A 22,891-nucleotide genomic window follows, 5' to 3' on the forward strand; every position below is an offset into this window, starting at 1 on the left:
TATAACATCCCTGTAACTTTTTTTCAGTGAATTTGTATTTTTTTTTTTAAACATGAAGTCATATATATTTACCATACTTATTAATGCCTTCGGCCATACCCAGCAGGCAGTTGGTGTGTGAGTGGCCGTAATTTCCCCCCTCCCATTGTGCTTCATATCCACGGATCCTGCGCAAAGTTATAATGGTGGTTGTGCTGATAACTGTGGTGGATCCACATATCGGGGACACTCAGGGACCCCTCCATGTGTCCTATGGGGTCATGATATCAGTATCCTGACCTCTTATGTGTTTTTACACTTTATTTTAATTTTCCCTGGCCCAAGCAACAAACAAACTGGCAGGTGCGACTTTCCTATCAGGTGGCACCAGCCAATCAGGGACTTGCTTTTCGCCAGGATCCGTGGATCGCCTCACAGGTAGATCCGTGAAGGTTCCAAGTCCCTAGATATCCATTGTTAGACCTGGCAGCTTTGTGGCGTGTCTCCCCTGTCTTTTTGTCTTCTGACCTCCTGGTTTTGGACTCTGTTTTTGCTGGTTTATTGTCTCTGCGCACCTTACCACTGCAAATCAGTGCTAAAGTGCAAGTGCTCCCCATATAAATTGTACTGTGGATTGGTTTATCCATAATTGGCATATTTGATTTACTAATAAGTCCCTAGTAACATGTCCTAGAGGTGCCCAGGGCCTGTGAATCAAATGCTACTAGTGGGCCTGCAGCACTGGTTGTGCCATCCACATTAGCAGCCCTGTAAACATGACTCAGACCTGCCATTGCAGCGTCTGTGTGTGCAGTTTTAAACTGTCAATTCGACTTGGCAAGTGTACCCACTTGCCAGGCCTTAATCTTCCCTTTTACTACATGTAAGGCACCCCTAAGTTAGGCCCTAGGTAGCCCCAGGGGCAGGGTGCAGTGTATGGTTAAGGTAGGACATACTAGTGTGCTGTATATGTCCTAACAGTGAAATACTGCCAAATTTGGTTTTCACTGTGCAAGGCCTATCTCTCTCATAGGTTAACATGGGGGCTGCCTTTAAATATCCTTAAAACGCAGATTCCCTTTGAGAGTAGATAGAAATGTGGAGTTTAGGGTCTCTGAACTCACAATTTAAAAATACATATTTTAGTGAAGTTGGTTTTTAAATTGTCTGTTTGAAAATACCACTTTTAGAAAGTAGGCATTTTCTTGCTTATACCATTCTGTGACTCTGCCTGTTTGTGGATTGTCTGTCTGGGTCAGTTTGACAGTTGGGTTGTTCACACCTCTCCTCTAGACAGTGACACAAAAGGGGGCAGGGGTATAGCCTGCATATCCCGATGACCCATCTGAGCTAGAGAGGAGGGAGGAGTGGTCGTTCACACCTGAAAGGACTGTGTCTGCCCTCACACAATGCATTCTCCGACCCCCTGGTGTGCGTCTGGGGCCTGGCCTGGAGAAGGAAGGATCTTGCAAACACTTGAGACTTTGCTTTGAAGTTTGCCAACTTCAAAGGCAGAACTGGGTATTAGAAGAAGACCCAAAACCCCAGACTTTTAGAATCTTTCTGGAATCAAGAGGAACCTCTGCCCAGGAGAAGAGATGAAGAGCTGAAGGAGGAGTACTATCCCTTTGCTGGACTGGTCTGCAGTTGCTGCTTCTGCTTGAAAAGAGAGTGCAAAGGGTGCACTTTGCTGTGTATCCTGCTTGAGAAAATTCTCCAAGAGCTTGCCTCCTGTTGGAAGTCTCAGGGACACCAAAGACTTCAGTTTCCTCGACCTGCAGCACTGGGAACTGTGTGTTTTGTGCTGTTCAAGAGGAAAACCCACCGCTACGCCGACAACGACGCCACTGGCCTGCACCATGACCTGCCGACACCACACGGAGTCGCATTGCCCCACTTCACACCGCGACCCTGGTCTCACCGACGCCGTCATTGGACAACTTCACCAAGCCGCTGCCCGCACCGCGACCTGTGGGCCCCGCACTCCGGCATCGCCTGCTCACACCGCAGTCTGGGCATCCCCGACGACGACGCTCCTGCTGACACCAGTGCTGCTGCCTGCACTGTGGCCTGTGGACACCGCTCGTGAGGTACACGAAGCACCGTCCTGTCCCGCACCGCATCGCCGGTCCACCGAAGCTGGCACCATCGACTCCTGTGTCGTCACCAGGCATCCTGCCTGCACCGTGGCCTGTGGACACCGCTCGTGAGGGTCACGAAGCAGCGTCTCGCATCGCTGGCTTGGGCCTACCGACGACAGCGCTTCAGCAACGACAACGACGCTACCTGCACCGTGACCTGTGGACACCGCACGTCGCATCGCCCCGCTTCACACCGCAGCCCTGGTCTCACCGACGCCGCAGGACGCCGTCACTGAGCTGCTGCCTGCACCGTGACCTGTGGGCAGTGCACATTGCATCGTCCCGCTTCGCACCGCAGCCCAGACGCCATCCACGCCAGCGCACATGACTTCATCAGCCTGGAGTTTGATCCGCAACGCGTGTGACCTCAAGGGCCCGACGACTCCTGCACCGACTCCGGAACCGACACCGCAACGTCAGTGACGCCGCTCTCCGGAGCTCACCGTGAGTATCACGACGCCGTCATAGCCCCAGGTGGAGCCATCGACTTCAAGGAACTGTAGTTTTGAGTAACTCTTGCAGAATTCATATTTTTCTTACTGTATGTTGGATTGTTATCGTATTTGGTCTTGTTCTATATAGATAAATATTGGCTATTTTTCTAAAACTGGTGTGGTGTCCTTTTATAGTGTTTTCGCTTATTACTGTGTGTTATGTGCAAGTGCTTTACACATTGCTTCCGAGATAAGCCTGACTGCTCATGCCAAGCTACCAAGAGGGTGAGCAGGGGTTATCTGAGCAGGTATCTCCCTTATCCTGACTAGAGTTAGGGTCCCTACTTGGACAGGGTGCAAACTGACTGCCAACTAGAAACCCCATTTCTAACATCCATATTATTTTTTCCTTTACTAACTCCGAAACTACTGAAGTGATTTACACAAAAAGAGATCTTTCTGAACCAAAATTGCCCCTTTCTTCCAAATTTGGTGTAAATCCGCTCAGCGGTCTGGGCTGTAGTCTATGCTTTGTCTATGGGAAAAATTGGCCCTAACCATAACTACCTACTGGCTATCGCCACAAGGATATATATATATATATATATATATATATATATATATATATATATATATATATATATATATATATATATAGAGAGAGAGAGAGAGATATTTATATACAGATGAGACTGTTGAGGTATGCTGGTTCAGTGTTATGAAGCTGCTGATCAGTGCTAAAGTGCATGTGCTCTCCCCTCTAAATTTGGTATGACTGACTTACAACTGATTGGTGTATTTAATTTAACTGTAAGTCCCTTGTACAGTAGTATCCCTTATACCCAGGGCCTGTAAATTAAATGCCACTAGTGGGCTGCAGTGCAACTTGCGCCACCCACAGAGGTGGCCTTTCAAACCCGTCTCAGGCCTGCCACTGCAGGGCCTGCGTTCAGTTTACTGCCACATGGGCCTGGCATCTAAATTTACTTGCCAGGCCTGGAACTTCCCTTTTACTACGTATAAGTCACCCCTACGGTAGGCCATTGGCAGCCCTATGGGCAGGGTGCTGTGTAGGTAAGATGTAGGCCATGTGCCTTGTTGTGTTCCTTGTCCTAGTAGTGACAGCCTATTTGGTTTCTCACTGCTGTGAGTGCTGTCTGTCTCATAGGAGTGCTTTGGAAATGCCCTTTCATATGGCTAAGTGGTATTTTCTGATCTATGAGTGATGGAGTGGCATGTCTGGTATGGTTGGAATGGTAGTGAGCAATGCTGCTTACTGGTGAAGGTGGATTTTTTATATTACTATTGTACAAATGCCACTTTAGAAAGTGGGCATTTCTCTGTGCTCATAACTCTGGTGCTTTTGCCTCTTGACTCCAATCCACATCTGGGGTAGGGTGACAGCTGGACTTTCTGCATACTTTCCAGACAGCCATCACACAGGGAGGGTGGAGGTGTAACAGGAATACATCTGCATACTGAGTGGCCTTCCTGGGCTGAGAGAGATAGAGGTGGGGCACACTTACATTTGTACAGGCTGTGTCCTGTACAGACACAAAAGGCGTGTTTGCCCCCTACTGATGTCTGGAGTCAGTCTGGAGGAATGGGGCATTCCTGGAACTGGTTAGAGCTAGGTGGGACCTTCTCCCCACTTCTAGAAGTTGGGCAAATTAAGTATAGGGGTTGTTCCCCCTAAAACAGAAGACAAAACATTGATTGACTGGGCACTAGGTGCTGCTGGAGGGACTCACCAGTAACCACCTTGGGAATGCTCTGCTGTGGGACTCACCTGTGACTTGCTAGGTCACTAGAGGGACTACCATCGCTTTCTTCTGGACCCTCAACTGTAGACAATGCTCTTCCATAGATCCCAATGTGGTACTGTGAACTGGCAGCCAATGTGTTTGTGCTGCAGCGGGTTGGCTTAAGTATAAAATGAACATAAAAGCTTGATGTCCTTGACTCCAAACAGTAGGTCCTGTGCAAAAGGAATTCCACACCCCTAATTTCCATTGTTCATGGTAAATTAAAACATATTACCGTAATGGATAATAAAGCCAAATAAAGCACTATATAACCCAAAGACTGTGACAGCAAACAATACATGAAAAAAATGGAAAAACTGTTGTTTGTTATGGAGAATTAATTTTTCAATGAGACCAGCTGACGAGCGAGCAAGAGACTGCGGTCATTTAATGCTTGTAACACTACACTTGCCATATATTGTAAGACTTGTTCCAACATTTTATTGGTGGCACAGCCACGAGCCAAGTCTTTACATTCTATGAAACTAGGGTTCGTTTACAAAAGGGAGTCCCATTATAATTTCCAGTCCAGAGTTCTCAAAAGCAGACACATATGTGATCATTTCCTTTTCTCAATGTCTCACCGACATTATCACCATCATTTTTCATGCATGCTTAACGATTCCTCACTGGTGCACATTTTTTCATTATCTTCCCTGACCTTCGTGTGTATGGGGGAAGGGGAGAAGGTAACTATCCCTTTTGCTATATGCCTCAAAAATAAATTAGATATATGTTAATAACTTTCTAATGATGTTTTACATTCAACACAATAATGGTAGATTTAACTTTGTGAACTACCTCAACACTGCCACTATAAAATATATTAGCCTCAATTTGCATTTGTCTCTATTCCCCCAGCTCCCCAGCCCACCAGCTTTGAATCCATGCAAATACAGAAAGAGCATCAGTTCTCCTATCATGACAGCAATTAAGGTAAGTAGAATAAACCTCTTCTTGCGCCTGCTGATCCTCATTTAATCCATCAGCAAAATGTGTTGAGGCAGCCCAGTGCAGCTGAAGGAAACCACTAATAAGAGCTGCAGCATCAACATATTCAGTTTTCACACCTTTGGATGGTGGAGGAGAGACGGCAAGAAGAAGTCGAGACTTCAACTAGGAAACCACTTTGCATGGTTTAAGCAAGCATTGGCAAAGCCCAACGGTCTGGATTTTTGTTAGGTGAACCCAGTGCTTAATTTGTAAAAGAATACGTGCCGGTGCCCAAAGCTCTGATAAGAAGTCCTTGCAATGAAGTGTTGGGGTGTCAAATAGCAAAGCTGCGTAGTCTTGACTCCACCTCAAACCCCTCTAATCCAGTACCAGACACTCTGTGCCCCTCTTTTTCTCACTCTTGCAGATTCCGGCTTTCGCCTTTTACTATGGGTTTTGCTTGAATTGTCATGCAACGGAGCCTCTGCCTGCGATATTGTTTATTAGCAATGTAGGGAATTATGTAAATATACTACAAAAAATACACAAAAACAGTTAAGGACAGAGTTTGGTAATTGAATGCTACAAGCGCTGGGTCTCATCTGTCTCCATGCAGTACTAGTGCAAATATGTTGACTTCACGGGCATGTGCATCCCATGTGTTTTGTAGTATTTTTGGAAGTTTGAATAGAAAGTGACCTTGCAGACAGAGTCACGGCTAAATGAATAATGGCTGTGCTGGTTATAGGAGGCAATTACAACATTGTATAAAATCAGGTGAAGAGCAAAGTCACCAATGTCTCAACTTCCTTTCGAGGCAAACAATTTGTTAAGATTGTAGGCTTGCCACAAAAGCACTGATGTAGAGGAGTGCATCACAAACAAATGTGTTATAAGGGAATTCTGAAAGATTATAAAAGGTTCTAAGTGGTACTGTGAAACACAGGTGGATGAACAGATGTGCAATTATTTTGTAGGGAACGACTATTATGCCACAAGGAAGCTAGTAATATCAGATTTATCACAAACAAATCAAATGAAAATAATAATAAAAACATTGTTTAATAACTTATTTTGTTTTAACAAATGTTAACAAGCTATACAAACAGCCATTGAACCATATTTCTTTACATTTTGGCATTATGTACTTTAATTTAAAAAAACTGCTGTGTACTGTACCATGTCAGAAAGAAAGGAGAAAAGAGATAGCAGACAAGTGTTATGAAAATAAGTGTGGCTAGATATAGAGGAAATATATAGGTCACATATGCACGTGTATATCAATTTTAGTAAAATTATTTAACGGTTTTAAAGTGGTATTTATTTAGGAGATCTGAAGTATTATGCAAAGGTGATACTTACAACAAAGTGTTTCTATCCTATTACAACAGTGTTTGTGCGAAAGAACTAAGGTACAGAATGGTTGGTTTGTACTTTTAAAAAAGGTTACTTTTTAGATCAAATTGCAGGGTGCGTATGCAAAGCAAATTGTCCAATTCAGGGTGGTTATTAATAGTATTTTTTTTGTTAGCAAGAGAAATCTATGCGTTATTTAACAACAACAGAAACAAAGGTAAAAGGCAAGTATTTTGTTGTATCTTTAAAAAAAGCTTATGTCCATGTCTTTACTTTGTGAACAAAAATAAACGTTCATCACAAAAATTTCTTTGTGACAGGAAAGCAAAACAAATGTGCAGGAGTGATCAGTAACTAGAATTGTCTTTATGACACGCTGAGGCATCCAAACAGCCACTTCCTAAACAAGGCAGCCATACATTTGCTCATAATATGTCATTGTGCCAGGAAAGTAAAATCACCAAGGAAACAATGGTCCTCAATTAAAAGCTACAATTCATGTTGCATTTGCTACCTAAATAAATAGTTGAGTGATGCACCATCACCAAAAACCTAAAAGAAACACAAATGGCAAAATAAAACCATCTGCAAAATAGCATTACCTTGACCCACCCAAGCAATAGCAAACCATAAAAAAAAACTGAAAGCAACATCTGATGGGGTAGACCCAAAGGACACTCACTTCCTCTCCCCCAACAGATTACTGTACTTTTTTATGAAAAGCTTTCAGTAACCCAACCTAAAAAATACAAAGTAGCCACTCACACTAGCATAATAAGCAGCTAGGTGTTGCTACAGTACACAGACAAATGAACATACTGTCGCAACACAAAGTTGATACAGATGTATAGTTTACATTTAATTTCATGAATTAAAATTTGGACTACAAGCACCCACTTCTTATAATGGGCATTTAAACAAAAACTGGCAACTTGATTAAACACAAGAACAAGCACTGGCCAAGTCAATAGGTCTGGTGTTAACCACCAGCTCTTTGGGAATTCTTGTTTGTTTTGCTATGGTCATAGCTTTATTGAATATTATTGTTCAATTTATTGAGCTTTATAAACTTTATTGTTTGAAAAACTAAGGGCTAAAATGTTGTTTTGGTCTAAAAAAATGCACACATTGCCATAGTACTTCAGGCACTGAAGGGAACTACTTTGAGTGTTGATGTTCTCCTTGTTAAAGGGCAGCAAACCAATTGCTGACGTGGGTTGACACTTTGCCCCTTGATCCTTGCTGGAGTGGGTGGAAGAAAATGTGAATGACAGAACCACAGACTATTGGGCAAAGTATGTCTGAAAACCCCCTATTGCATACTGTGTTTTACACATAATTGTAGCAAAATAAAAAAAAGGTCTTGCCTACAACATACTTTTAAAAAAAGCCAATCGGTCTGGCATTGGCTGCCAGCCTTTTGCCTTTGGAAAAGAAAGAAAAAAGGAAAGAGGAAGGCAACAAAGAAAAAGAATGAAAGAGGAAGGCAAGAAAGAAGGAAAAAGGAAGGCAAGAAAGAAAGAAAGAATAAAAACCCAGTTATTCATATCATTCTAGTAAATTCAAAAGGTGTCTGTTAATGCTAGGCCTAAAGCGTCATACAGAAAACATAAGATGGAAACCCTAGTACCAGTTCAGGACCGAAGGGCTGAAGGAGACTTACTCCCTATGGGTTGAACTTGAAAATGTTCAATTAACTAAAGTAGATTGGAAAGAGAGCCTTTAAGAAAACTAGAAAGTCAGAAAACTGCAGTGTTCGGCCTTTTGCTGATAATCAGAATTTCCACCCTACAAACTATATAGCCTTACAAATCACAATCCGTACACTGAATTAAACTGTGATGGTCACAGACACTAGTTAGTACATATGGATTGGAAAATGGTCTCCTGAAGTTTGTGTTGACACTCCAGCTTGTGTAAAATGTGCTAGCTTCAATGTTTCTGCTAACACATTTGACACAAGCTGGAGTGTCAACATAAACTAGGGTGTGTCAACGTTTGATAAGGGGAGCTCTGAGGCACTCGGTCATCCCAATCAAATCCATAGTATAACAACAAGTCCCCCACACTTTATTAAATTTCCTGGGGCATCCTCTGGCTTCGTATACTACTCACTCTGCTTCCATACAGTGTTTCATACCCATCATCAACATATGTTTAGTGGGAACCGGAAAGGTTTCCTTGCTTTTCTCTGTATCTCCTTTTGCCACTGTAAATCCAAATGCACAAAAAAGGTATTGCTTCCGTTGTAGAACACCACCACTTGGGATCCCTAGTACAAACTGTGGATTAAATGGGACATTTCTGTATGAGGGAGCTCACAATGATTAATCTTGCGCCCGTTTTCCTCCATGCAGGGACATCCCCAGAGTGCATGAAAAAAGATGCCATCAAAGTTGTCACATGTCAGGCAACTGGGGGAAGTTGTCATCCCCATTTTGAACAAGCAGCTGCGATCGAAGTACACCCTATGTAGTACTTCAGTTGACTGAGCCTAAAGCTCGTTTTGATCGTAATGTCCCGAGGGTGCATCAATGCACTCTCCTAGTCCATGTCTTCCATCATGCCACCATCTAGTTCCCATCTGGTCCCCAGTCTTGTAAGGTTATCTGGTCTATTAATAATGAGCATCTGATAAGTAAGGGATATTCTCAGTAGGGTTACTCTCCTCCAGTGTCTCCCAATCAATGGATTCCACCTGGAGGGTGTGTCATACTTGGTGAGAGGGGACTCCTGTGAGGAGTCCAACCCATATTCTTACTGTAAATCTGTGAAGTAATTCATCGCCCCTGTCCCAGCTAGGTTTCCCAACATGGGGATATCAATAATGCCCCAGGTGACGCACCCTACCAGCTTACCGACGTCCCAGAGTTTGTCCCTTTCCCAAAGGGGCGGTGTTCCCACTATATGTAGTGTTTTCCTACATAGCGCACCGCCTTGTCTGACACCTCCATCGCTGACCTGGACCGTTCCAGGAGCTCAAACCTTTATATTATACTATCTAAGTAGTGTATATATTTGATAGACTTCTAGTTGCAGATTCCTTACCTTTGAATTTCCCCAAGGCGTCAGACTGGATCTGGAGATTGTTCTTCGAGCAGTACCTCTGCGCGCCGTAAGGTGGCGTCGGTCGACTCCATGGGAGTCGTTGGCGTAGTGTTTGCCGTGATGATGTCACGGTCGTACATAGGCGCCATCCTGGAGCGCTGATCCGGAGAGAGCTACCTCAGTCATTTTTTGACTACATCAACACTATTGTCTACGTTTTTTGACGAGTTCATGGATGCGTCGAGGGATGTCCTGCAAGACTGGATTCAAGCCCTGCGACTCCTGTCACCGAACTATGTTGGTGACGGATCTGCACCGTGTGCGTCTTTGGTGCCTGGAGCGCAATCATGACCCGAAGTCGTGCTCGGAGTGTCTGGCTATGAACCTGAAAGCTTTGAGGGAGTGGACCCTAAAGCTCATGGCGGCCTGACACTCTACTCCGTGGCGCTTACGGTCTCGTTTGAGAGGAAGGTCTTGAGACAGGCCACGGTGTCACCACCACTCCGCCTCGTCCTCCAAGTCATCGTGACATTTGGGTCACAAAAAGAAAGTCGAAGAAGGACAAGCGTTCTTCGCTTCACCCCGTCGATCGGATGATTTGACGAGGGGAGTGCGTCAACGCTCTAAGCCTCTGTCATTCGAGCCTTCATCTGGGTCAGCTCTGTGCTTCCCCAGAGCCAACCCTGGCCATCTTAAAGAATTTTATGAGGCGATGCACCTCATTTTTGGGCAGTCTGACCCACCTTCGGCGCCCTCGGGCACAGGTGAGTCAGTGGGAGCCCCCTCGGGTTCAAAGTCATCAGCTGCTGCCACGGCTCCAGAGAGCCCCTCCTGATCCAATTGCGTATCTGTCCCGACACTGGTCGTGCCACCAACGTTGGGTCAGCCGTCGACGCTCCCGACGTCGGTTTGGCCCACAATCGACGTTGATCCCATCCTCACACCCGACGACCCGGAGCGACGTCGATCAACGCTGATTCTGTTCTCTATCGGCTCTCTTGGGCCCAGGGTTAATCCAGACCTTTATTCTTGTGGGTATAGATACAGGGAGAGTATGGAAGGGACGCTGGAACCTTTAGAAATCCAGATTGACCCCCCAAATGGACAGGGTGCAGGATTTGGGTGATGCCGGTGCTCTAGACACCTCCCCAGACACTGGTATGCTCTCTCCTCCTACCGTGGCTACGGAGGAGGGTGCTTCTTATTCCATGGTGGTGAGAAGGGCGGCTGAGGTCCTGGACCTCGAGCTACCTTATTTGGAGGTTAGGCCTAATATGCTAACCAACATGCTTCTGCCGGGGTCTTCCTCTTCCGAGCCTCTTCTTCCCTTTAATGAAGCACTGGCAGACGTCCTTTTGGTAATTCGTCCAGACCCAGCACAGGGGCTCCTGTGAATAGGACGATTGCCCGCCGCCATCTGCCTGCGCTGTCAGACCCGAAATTCCTCACCCAACTCCCCACGCCTGAGAGCCTTGTCATCCAGGCTTCTTGTTCATTGGGTGCATTCCCTGCCGCACCCCCGGATAGTGAATCAAAAAGACTGGATAATTTGGGGAAGAAGTTGTTTTCTTCCAACAGTCTAGCGCTGGGGTCCGTGAACACCGCATGCCTTTTGGGCCGCTATTTCCATACTCTTCTTAAAGGTCTCACACTATCCCATTTATCATGCCCCAATGGGATCTAAACCCGGTATTAACATACCTTATGTGTACCCAGTTTGAGCCGCTTCACAACTGTCTTGTATGGCTCTTAACTATCAAAGACTGTCTTTTTAGTTGCCATTACTTCTGCCCGCAGAGTAAGTGAGCTCCAGGCTCTGTCATCTAAGCCACCTTTTCTGGTCATACATCCTGACAAAGTGGTGCTTCGCACAAGGGCTTCTTTTCTACCTAAGGTAGTGACACCCTTCCATGTCGGAAATCACCTTGCCTACCTTTTATGCACCTCCACATCCCTCTTATGAAGACGAGAGACTCCACCGTCTGGACCCAAAAAGAGCATAGGCATTCTACCTTGATTGTACCAAAGACTTCCGGGTGGACGATCAACTCTTTATGGATATGTGGGTGCAAAGAAGGGGAAGGTGGTGCAGAAGAGGACCATTTAATGATGGGTACTCTTATGCATCAAAATGTGCTATGCTCTGGCTAAAAAGCAACCTATTGAAGGTTTGCGAGCTCACTCCACCAGACCTACTGCTGCTACCACAGCGCTAGTACGGGGCGTTCCAGTCCTGGACATCTGTCAGGCAGCGATGTGGGCATCTCTGCACACTTTTACCAAACACCAATGCCTGGACAATAGGGTCGGAAGGGGCAGCTACTTTGGACGTTCGGTCCTGCAGGACTTCTTGGTGTGATCTTGGTTCACAGCCCACCAGCAGGGATGGGATTGCTCGGGGTATCTAGTCAAAGGTAAGGAATCTGCAACTAGAAGTCTTTATCAGATGTATAAGTTACTTACCATAAGTAACGATATATCTGGCATAGACATATTCTAGTTGCAGATTCCTTACCAACACGCCCATCCTCCCTGCACTGCAAACTGATATCTAGGGACAGGAACTTCCCCTTAAGGGCCCTAGTTTTGGCACACCACTCTCAGTGTTCTTCATGGCTACGCACTTCTGGTGTGGAAAGTCCTGAAAAGAAACTGACGTCAGCGCGCCGGGGTGGTGCCTATATACGACCGCATGTCAGCACTGCAAACACGACGCCAGCGAAGTCGACCAACGCCACCTGACGGCGTGCAGAGGTACTGCTCGAAGAAAAATCTCCAGATCCAGGCTGACGCCTGGGGAAATTCAAAGGTAAGGAATCTGCAACTAGAATATGTCTCTACCAGATATAGTGTTACCGAAGGTAAGTAACTTGTACAACTGTGAGGTTCCATCAGGGACTTATCTAGTCTTGTTGCCAGATCCTCCAACAGGGTAAATCCCCACTCATTAATCACCTGCTGGTGAGCAGCCAAACAGCATGCCCGGAAGGAAGACACCTTGGTTGTAAACTTTTCTCTGCAGGGCGTGCAGGGCTATGCAAGAGGGGCCCCATCCCAGAGCAGTACACGCAGTGTTCTGTCCCTCCTGTCAAAGGACCTATTTGATATCAGGTAAGGGGTGTTCCAGAGGACATAGAGGAACTTAGGTAAAGTGATCTTAAATAATGATGCCCAGCCCAGAAGCGAAATAGGCAAAATCCTCTACCTGGCCACGTCGGCCTGAAATTCTCAGAAGTCTTTTCCTAGTATGTTCTCCAGGAATCTAACTTTGAAAAGAGATAGCTCTATGCCCGGTAGCGGAAATCTTCAGTCATCTCTGGTCCACCAACTGTAACCCCGAGATCTAACTCAGCTCTCCCAGCAGGAATAATGCTGACTTATCTCAGTTGATTATATACCCAGCGTAGCATTTGAAGTTAGGAAAAACAGAGGGCACTGCTGGCAGGGAGGATTCTAGCTGAGGTAAGTACAAGAGGACGTTGTCCACATATCAGGACATCTTTTCTGTTTCCTGCCCCACCTCTGGGAACTCACAATGACTCCTGATGTCAACCAAGATCGCCAGGGGCTCCATACAGAGAGTGAACAGCAGGAGCAACAACAGGCTGGTCCCCCTTCCCTGAGGAAAGGCATCTGAGTAAGTGCTGTTCACCTTCACCCTCGCGATCGGCCTCCAATATAGCATCACCACTCAACGGCAAAAGGCGGTTCCCATCCCAAATACCTGTCTTATCAGCATCGAGGGACATAAGAGCCCGAAGTTCCTGAGTTCGTTTTTGGTGATCAAACTACACGTGCAGAAGCTGGAGGTTCTGGTGGGTGGCATGATTAGGCATAACCTCATCTGGTCACTATAAACAAGGGGAGAAATAACTCACACCAGTCCATTGGCTAGGATTTTAGCCTCTGTATTCAACAAGGAGATCGGTCTGTATGATGCACATGCTTTCCCCTGGATTTCCGGGCCTAGGTGTCATCAAGATTGTGGCCAGACTGAGGTCAGGTGTCAGTTTCCCTCCCCTCCACGCCTTGCTTAACATCACGAAGAGATGGTGCCCTAGGACTGTTCGGGTTTGTTGATAGTACTTCACTGGTAAACCATTGGGTTCCGGGGTCTTTCTAGGCACCATTTAGCCCATTGCAGCCATCATCTTGGCTAGTGTAAAGTTCCTGGTCAAGCTTGGTCCTAGGCTGCCAACAGTGGGAGAGGTAACTTCCACAGGAAGTCCTGTAATTTCGAATCAGGGAAGTTTGCGTCGGTCCCAGTACAGATCCTGATAAAAACAAAGGTGTCTGCTATCTCACTGTCTGTAAAATGTCTGGACCCTTCCCTGTCTAAGGGGGACCCTTGTCTAGAATTTCCCTAACCCACTGTGTTTCTTCCTCCCTCCTGCTCAGCCAGGCGAGAAGAGGACCTGCCTCGTCTGCCACCTCAAATAAATTCTGTAAGGTCACTAGATAGTAAGTTTTGGCGGATGCGTGGGTAGGATCCAGTCAGAAACTCTAAACAGTATATGTATGACCCATCGTTCCCCCATCACCTGGTGTTGCCATTTGCAGGCAGCAATCACTCTGTCCACCTAGGCCACTTACTCCTGGGCTCCTGCATTTTCGAGCAATCAGATTTTATGCCATACTACGAAGAACTGTCTGATATGCTTCCTAAAATATCACCGCCGACGGGAGAGAACTTTTTTTTTCTTCAAAGTACAGAAAAGACTTGGCTCAAAGTTTAGCGACCAATTGTCCATCTTGAAGTGTCCAACTTTTAAGGTGCCATTCTCACGTTTTCATTCCATCTAGCTTTCAGGAACGTCCATAAGCTACTAAAGTAAAGGAGAATTCTCTCTCTACAGGATATTTCACCTTCCAGACATCTTTGAGGTCCAGAGCAGGAACAAAGTGGCGCAAGTGAAACATCCGACCAGGTGGGGTGGGTGCCTGTAGTGATCTATCCATTGCGTTGTCTAATGCTTCGTTGAAGTCCCCTCCATAATGTGTCTATGAGCCCCTCCCTCCAGTAGTATGAGTTCCAAAGTGTTTAACACTGCTCGCTGCAGTTGTGGAGGGGCATAGATGCTCATCACAAAGAGGGATTTCCTTCCCCATAATCCCCAAACTCCTATAAATTGACACATATGCAAGGTCATGCCAAGTTATCAGCTCGAAAAAGGAGGGTGTTTCCTAGCTAAAATTGCCACCCCCGGGATCCCCTTGTGTAATTAGATTGAGACAATACAGTGTATTGTCCTCCATTGATACAGGGAATGTTACTTCCTGTCAAGTGCATTTCCAGCACCAACACATGATCAGGGGCCTGCCGTTTCAAGTACTGAGCGACCACCCCTTGTTTAAGTTTACATAGCAGGCCACTCCACTGATATTCCATGTCAACAGTGTCAGACTAGTGGGGTCTGCATGTGAGGACGATTGCAACCTGCCCTCCTGGGGCGGGGGCGGGAGGGAGCTGTTCCACTTTGGACAGCCATGTAGCCTATGCCACTCCATCAGTGGGCCCAGGAGAGTCACCTTTCTCTCCCGTAACACCTAGGACTGAATTGTAAGTTGCAGTGTATACACATGAGTTTGTGTCTATCAATTGGCATGTTGTCCCACCACCCCGCCCCTGGAAGGCACCCATTCCCCTCCCCTTAAGCTATGCCTCAGATATACTACACATGTATGATCGATGGACTTAGAATATAAACATATCAAACTAGGGAGCACAACCACTGCACCCAAGCCCTCCCACCACTCCACACTTCTAGAAAAGGAGCATCTGTCTCCCTAAACTGTCAGTGCCTTCAGCATAACACCAATCGGGCAGTGACCAAATTTTCCCTCCTCCCACTCCCATGAAACAAAAAAACATGTTGCAGGCTTACTGCGACTCCGCTGGAGGCCAGGAGGGAGTCTTGTCTGGTCCAACTGTTCATCTAACTCTCTAATGATGCACCACATCCCTAACAGTGGTTTACTGTTCGGGGTCAGTCAGTCGAGTCCTTCTCAGCTTGTCCATGCACACACTCCCTTTCTCATGTCCCCTGTGGCGACACAAGGTTGAGTCCTCACCATCCCATATAGATGAGTCTTGGATCGTAGTGGCCCTACTAAGGAGAGATTTGATTCGTCAGCGGTGTTGTCACCTCCAAGCTCAGGGTGAAGAAACCACTGTCCAGTTATCTGCAGCACAAGTGGAGCGATTCATCACAATCGATTTCAGTGGCTGTCATTCCTCAACCCATCTCTAGGACTCCTGTGGTTCCTTTTTAAGAAATGTGTTTTATCCAAGTAAATCACTTTCAGTCTAGCAGGGTTAATGAGCATGTAGTGAATTTGCCTCGCCCCCGAGTTTTATTTTAACTTCCCTAAACGCTCACCATTATTGTTGGACTCTCAGTGCGTTATCTGATAAAGATCATTATTTTGCTGAAGTCCAGAAAAACAATTTGTTGGGCATACTCTGTTTGGAAACTAAGGGCCCGATGTACGACCATTCCAGATTGCGACTCGCAATTTGCATTTTTTTTGCACAACAGTGTCAACCATACAGTTTGCTATTCCCAGTGGGGTCGCAAATGACCTAACTCATCAGTATTCATGAGGTAGGTCGCAATTTGCGACCCCATTGGGAATGGCCACACTCACAGGTACAGTGGCCTGCTGGGGACATCAGACCACCATGCCTGTAACTGCTTTTTAAATAAACCAGGTTGTTTTTTTTTTTTTTTAAATGCAGCCCCTTTTTCATTAAGGGAACACAGGATGCATTTCAAACAAAAAAAATGAAAAGTTTTCTTTTATTTTTTTCAGAGTAGGCAGCGGTCCGTGGGACCACTACCTGCCCTGAAAAAAATATTTTCACTTCCATTCATAAAGGGGAAGTGGTCCCAGGGGGACTCCTTTCCATTTGCGAATAGGTTATCACCAATTAAAATTGGTGATATCTACAATTGCAGTCACAAAACAAACATGCCACTGCAACTCGCAATTAGGAAGGGAAGCCCTTGGAATGCCCCTTCCTAATTGCGAGTTGCAATCCCTATTTTGCGAGCCAGTACTCGCAAAGTACGGATGGTACATTGAAAAAGGCCATTTTGCAGTCGCAAAAGACGAAATTTGCCTTTTGCAACCACAAAATTGCATCGTACATCGGGCCCTGAGTCCCTGTCTATATAGTTTAGCATTAGCGAGGTTATCAGCTTTGGGGAAACCACTGGCAGGGTAATAGGAGCCAATGACGTGTGTGTCATTTCTTCCTGTCTCTTCTAGAATATGAAGTGGAGCATCAGAAACTTTAGTTACCTGATCCAAGACCCAAATGATTTGATACAGAGGTTTTCCATGGTTCTACACTTGTTAAAATCTGGAGATACTGGAGAACAGGGAGAGACTTCCCGTACAAGTGGATCACTTCTCAATAAAAATAAACTTCCTGCTATAGAGAGATTGGCCTTCATTTATTAAGGAGCTGAAGTACGTGAACAAGCAAGAAATGGCAGAATTTTGAGATATTGTGAAGCCACTAAACCGTTAAGATGCTTCAGATCTACCACATGATCACAGGAGACCATGATGGTATCCAATTTAGCAAGTCACAAACGGGTGGTAATGAAGGGTTCCTTACACCATTTATTCATATATTGGAGCCTGGACTTGTGCGTAGGGCATATGCAATCGGATTCTTTACTGAAAGAAAGGTTTGTTTCTTTTTTTTGTTTTTTTATAATTGTTAATGACTATGGGAGGGCAGTACACAGCCATTGAGGAGTATGGAACTCCAGGCATAATTCCTGTGGGATACATCTTCTGATGATCTTTGGTCTTCCTATAGTGCTACAGGAGCTTCTGTTATAGTCAAATTAAATATCTCAACAAGAAATTTACTTTTAATGTAGACTGGAGTCTGATCCATTTTGGGGCCTGAGTTATTAGGACTGTTTGCACGTAGGTGCTCAAAGTTGAACTTCAAGTCTTCGCTCCATAAAAATGACAATAAACAGCAGTGAAATTACAGGTTGGTGAAGGTAGATGTAGGCTGAGAGAAGCCATGTAGTAGAGGTGACGTCTAATTAACATAAAGGGTATCAAGACTGACACACTCTATAAGATTATTCCAATGGTCTTCGTAGAAACCCAGAATTGGGAGAATGCCCTCCTACTCATTCTAAAGCCCATGGGAGTATTCATGCACACCTTAGGTTTGCAGTATTACGATTTAATTTCTAAATCCATACGGTTTGAAATCAACTCCGGAGGTAGTTTCAAGATTATGGCTCCAGTGTCTGGATGATTGCAAATCAGGGCGTCAAAGTCCATTTCTACCTAAAAGATAGAATGGTGCGTGTTGAGTCCAAAAAAAAAAAAAAACGAAGTCAGACATTCAGTTCATTTGTTACATATCGGATGGGCCGACTTTTTTTTCCTTCCTTGACAGGACCTGCAATTTATTCGTGCCAGTGATCTGATCGATGCAAGGCAGATTTCCTTGTCCTCTGGTGTCACGTCTCCATTAATCAGCCCTTTCAGACGAAAGTCTAGGAAAATAAGGTAAAATTTAATTCCCCAAAAAATTCAAGTACAGACTGCTGTCAATCATGGAAAGCCCACCCGAGCACGCATCAGACTGTTTATTATGTAAGGTACTCCAGATCTGTAGTCAAGTATGCGTGCTTGCCTAAGAGGGGCTCTCTTAAAGGCAGCATGCCTTGGTGACATGCATGTGAATTGATCCCTTGCTCTGGAGTGTGCAGACTTACTTTCAGCGGAATGAGGCCACTGGCAGCAAGAGGCTGATCAGACAGAACAGCCTGCCCCTGATGTGACACGTGCCTATGTAAATTAGAGGTAAATGGATTAGTGAGGCTTATGTGCAGCTGACAGTTTCCGTCATGATACTAAAGGGGCTGCTTCAGTGTCGTTCATCATCAACCTTTATCAATGTATCTTTGTAAAGCTGTACACTGAAACTTACAACGATGCCAATACAGCAGGGTTTCTGTATTTAACTCACAAAACAAATGCAGTTGGTACTTGGTTGCAATCTGCTGCTTCTTCAACCCAACTGCAGCATACACGTTAGAATGACAGAGACCCTCCCTGCTGCAAATACAGGTAAAAAAAAAAAAACTCTGCTCGGTCCAAGATATAAATATGAAACCCGTGTCATTATTACAGTTATATAATTTATGAGTAATGATGCAGTTAGTCCCTGAGCCACTGCACACATGTAGAAACCCTGCCTCGGATTAGAACGTGTAATCTTATAATCCTAAAGAGAATTTCACCAGCATTTTACACACATCCCAAAATAGACCTGCAAATACAAAGTTATTTATGTACTCACTTCCTCTACTTTTCCTAACGTGGGAGAGAATGGCAGTAGAACTGGTGGCAAACCCTGCAGGCGATTCTGGGGAGAGGTGTCAAGACTGATCCTGGGGTCACACGGAGATCATGAATCGCAAATACACTTCTAGAGTCTGATTCAAAAGGAAATCTGAAAGTGGTGACCAATCGACAGTTACTAAATAGACGTTTATCAAGAAGATCTGTGTCTGCAAAAAATGGACAATAGGCTGATAAATGCCATAGTGACCAGAAGTCGTGTCTAAGTGAAGTGCGCTGTTAAATAGTGTTCGGACTGTTTGTTATAAACGTAATTCAAAGTTAATTGACATGTAAATTCTGTCTATCATAAAAGCACAGTAGAGAACGGCCAACAGAAGAAAATTATCTAAGTTACAAACATGAAAATCTTGATCAGAAAGGAACCCTAGCTGAGGAACATCACTTAATCCCATTTCATAAATCACTACACTGATGTCTTAGAATGACTACACCCCTGAATGTTGTACAGAATTTAAAAACGTTCCTCATGCACACACAGGTCGTCTTATTACTAAGGCCTGCGCTCCTCTGCTCCCCAAATAGATTGAGTCCAAAAATATCATAACAGAGATGCATGCATACACAGACTGAATAACCATCATCCAACTGAAGAGAAGAGTTTGAATATCTATCCTGATCTATATGCAAGAGAAACACAAATTATATTGCGTGCAATAGAGGTCAAGAAGGCCACTGCATGCTCCCCTGGATGTTTTGTCAAACATTTAAAACTATTTGAAAAGGATGGCTAACCCTAATTTAAATGGGTATTGGTGCCTCTCTGTGTGGATTATTAGAAGATAATCTACGACATGGTCACAAACAAAAGTAACCAAGGTCCTCAAAGGGGATTCAAAATGAAGTGGTCATACATGAATTTAAATCAGTCGCAGACCCCACAAAACACCTAAGCACTGACACATTTTCCAGTGGCTCAGAGAACAAAATTCTGGCTGCAGTCTGGTCCGATTACTAGAATCTGGGCATCTAGAACACATTGGAAGCAGTACTATCAGAGTACCTAATTCTAGATCTGAGACTGTAGCCACGTTTACCTGCCTTCAAAAGTGCCTTGAAAACAGTATCCTTGACATAGTTTTTTTACCTCACAGCAAAACATCACTGTCCTTCCCCTTTTAAGACCACAGAAGACCCCTCGCAGGATCCAATTTAAACCGTGTCATTTCCTTCAATCTATTGGCTAAAGAATGTGGATGAAATGTGACATTTAAGATGATCCCAATGAAAAATAAACTGTGTTAGGAAAGAAACGCAGGTGTGTAGAAGGGTTGAACCTATTAAAAGTCTATGGAGATAGGCAGCCTTCTAAAAAAGCAACGTATCATTGAAAAGTGGACGACATCCTCGAAATGAGGGGAGTTGAAAGGTATGCATGACCTGAAGGTCAGCAGGTTAGGCTGTCTTCCCAACACTTGAAAGGATTCTTCAAAGAAGAGGTTCCTGAAAGTCCATGGAGATATGTTGATTTTTTTTATAAGGTTGACTATCGTTGAAAAGTGGACGGCAACCTCGAAATTAGGTCGAGTTGAAAGGTTTACATGGCCTGAAGGTCAGCAGGATAGGCTGTCTTCCCAACACTTAACAGAATTCCCAAAGAAGAGGTTCCATCTCAGACAACTCTCTAACACTGCGAATAATCTGCAAAGCAACAAGTTAGAGCTATAGAAACAAATCAAATGGCTTGTCCAACAAACTTCACGGTAAACCTGCCACCCTTTCCACAGGGCGCTCCTAGTAAAAGGATTTCACCAGGTTCTCTACAACCCTAAAATACGAACAGCCAGAATAATCCTCTTTTTAAGGAAAAAAAGCGACACCATCCCTTTGCAGGACACCCGTTATACCAGCTTTCACAATGTTAACACGACTTGGAGATAATCAAGATACCAATGCAGAAAATATGCAATTAATCTCTCTTTCACGTGGTCCTGAATCCCGATATGTCTTTCCTAGAAGAGTTCATACACCCCATAGTGCTACACCACCCATATGTGATATACAACAGGGCCCGCCCTCTTCGAATAACCACATAGCAAAACACACACTTTACTGACCCGCCGTGATCTTGCGCAGCCCCAGCACGTACTCTGGGGAGATGAGGTTGTGCCCCGTGGCTGGCTCGGCGCCCCCTGTCTTCACTTTCATGGCTTCCGGAGTCCTGAGGGTGTCTGTGCTGAGAGACGAAGAAGTCATCCTCCAGGGAGAGGCACCTGCGGCGCCCGCCCGCGCTGAAACCACAACAACCACCACTGTCTACACCCGCCTGCGTGTCAGTGAGAGTGGCCTAAGAGGCGAACCACACACACAACGTATTTCTCTGCCCGCTCACGTGTCACACGAAAGCTACCGGCGTGGAGCAACCGAATGACAACTGCTGTCAATGTCCGCCCGCGCCAGTACCCGGGCGCCGTTATAGGTGTCTTTCTGAGTTGAAAGAGAGCAATCTGCTCCCGGCCACAGCCGTGCGATTACACCAAGACACGCAGTATGTCACCCAACCGATCCTGTGGGCGGCAACCCTCGTCTTTAACACAACGCTCAGCCTGTCACCTAACGGCTCTCGGTTCCTTCGGAGGATGCTTCTTGACGATCATGCTTTTGATGACAGGTTGTGTCACTGCGCCTGCGTGCATAGGGCCCTCACCTAATGGGCGGAGTCGCGTCCCCGTGGTGGCCATGCAAAAGCCAGGCGTAAATCGTGTCTAATTGGAGATTTGATGAGCAGCTGGGCGTGAACTATGGATAATTCCCCTGCCTTACGGAATTTTAATACTGTGTTAAATCGATGTCCGCACGCAGGTATGTTAAAAGTAGAACATTTGTAAAGGTGTATTCTTTCAGCACAATGTCTACTCCAAACAATCGACGACAGCTGCTCTGGGCTCAGAGCTTTCTTTAACTGACACTTTTAAAACTCAGAAAGCCGCAACAAGCATCTAGAATTGCGATGTGAGTGTCCACTAGACTGCATGAGAGTGTGAGACACAGTAGTTATAATGTATAGAGCATACGTTAAACATAAGTTACGATATATAGGAACGACAACCTGAAAGGTTACGAGTAGAATGCAAGAAAAGTGGAGTGATATTCGATACGAAATGTCCACAAGCAAGTGCACCAACCATTACTACATACTTGCCAACATTTTAAAAGAGGAAAAGAGGGAGATTCTAAAAAAAATAATAGGAGAAATGTATTTCCATCATTGCCGTCTAGTGAAGTAGAGGCAATGTAGATTTTCCTAGTACATTATGAAGAAAAGTCTTAATTTTATTAAAGACATGGAGGCGAGTATTATGCTTTTCGTATCTTGTTTAATTCAATAGCAGCAGTCAAGACAGAAAAACTACAAATCCCAAAAGGCAAAGGAACGTGGCCAGTGGGAAGAAATAAGTAGTCCATAGTTATGCACCAATCATGGACCAGAACACCCCTTAATACTCATCTTGACTGTGAACAGCCCTCTTTTCTTGTGTGAGGGTGAGAAAGTAACAAACAATGGTAAAATGAAGCAAAAAATGCAAACTGCCATAACAACAGCCAAAAATTCTTGTAAAAAGTTCACAAACGCAGATGTGGTTTTGGAGAAAATGAGGACGTCTGGCTGCAGATAGTTGCACCGAAGTATTGGAGCTGCAGGAAAACTCATCTGGTGACGAACCAGAAGAAGGTCCTTAGGAGTAAGCGTGTGAAGGAGTTGATGATGCTGTTAGGGAGGGAGAAGAAACAATTGATCAGTAACTGTTGAGGCGGGATAATACGTGCCTCTGTGTCTTTAATAAAA

At 45.0% G+C, this 22,891-nt stretch overlaps 1 protein-coding gene across 1 annotated transcript in view; it reads right to left on the minus strand.

Moving 5' to 3' along the window:
- The window catches only part of UNC119 (unc-119 lipid binding chaperone), a 371,726-nt gene extending 350,013 nt beyond the window's left edge, over window positions 1-21,713 (minus strand). The window contains exon 1 of the mRNA XM_069226171.1: window positions 21,162-21,713. Within this exon, the coding sequence (XP_069082272.1) occupies window positions 21,162-21,300 (139 nt within the window). The 5' untranslated portion in view covers window positions 21,301-21,713. The remainder of the gene's footprint in view (window positions 1-21,161) is intronic.
- Between the last annotated feature and the right edge of the window lie 1,178 nt (window positions 21,714-22,891).

This window comes from Pleurodeles waltl, chromosome 3_1 (genome assembly GCF_031143425.1).
Source record: "Pleurodeles waltl isolate 20211129_DDA chromosome 3_1, aPleWal1.hap1.20221129, whole genome shotgun sequence".
Lineage (NCBI taxonomy): Eukaryota > Metazoa > Chordata > Amphibia > Caudata > Salamandridae > Pleurodeles > Pleurodeles waltl.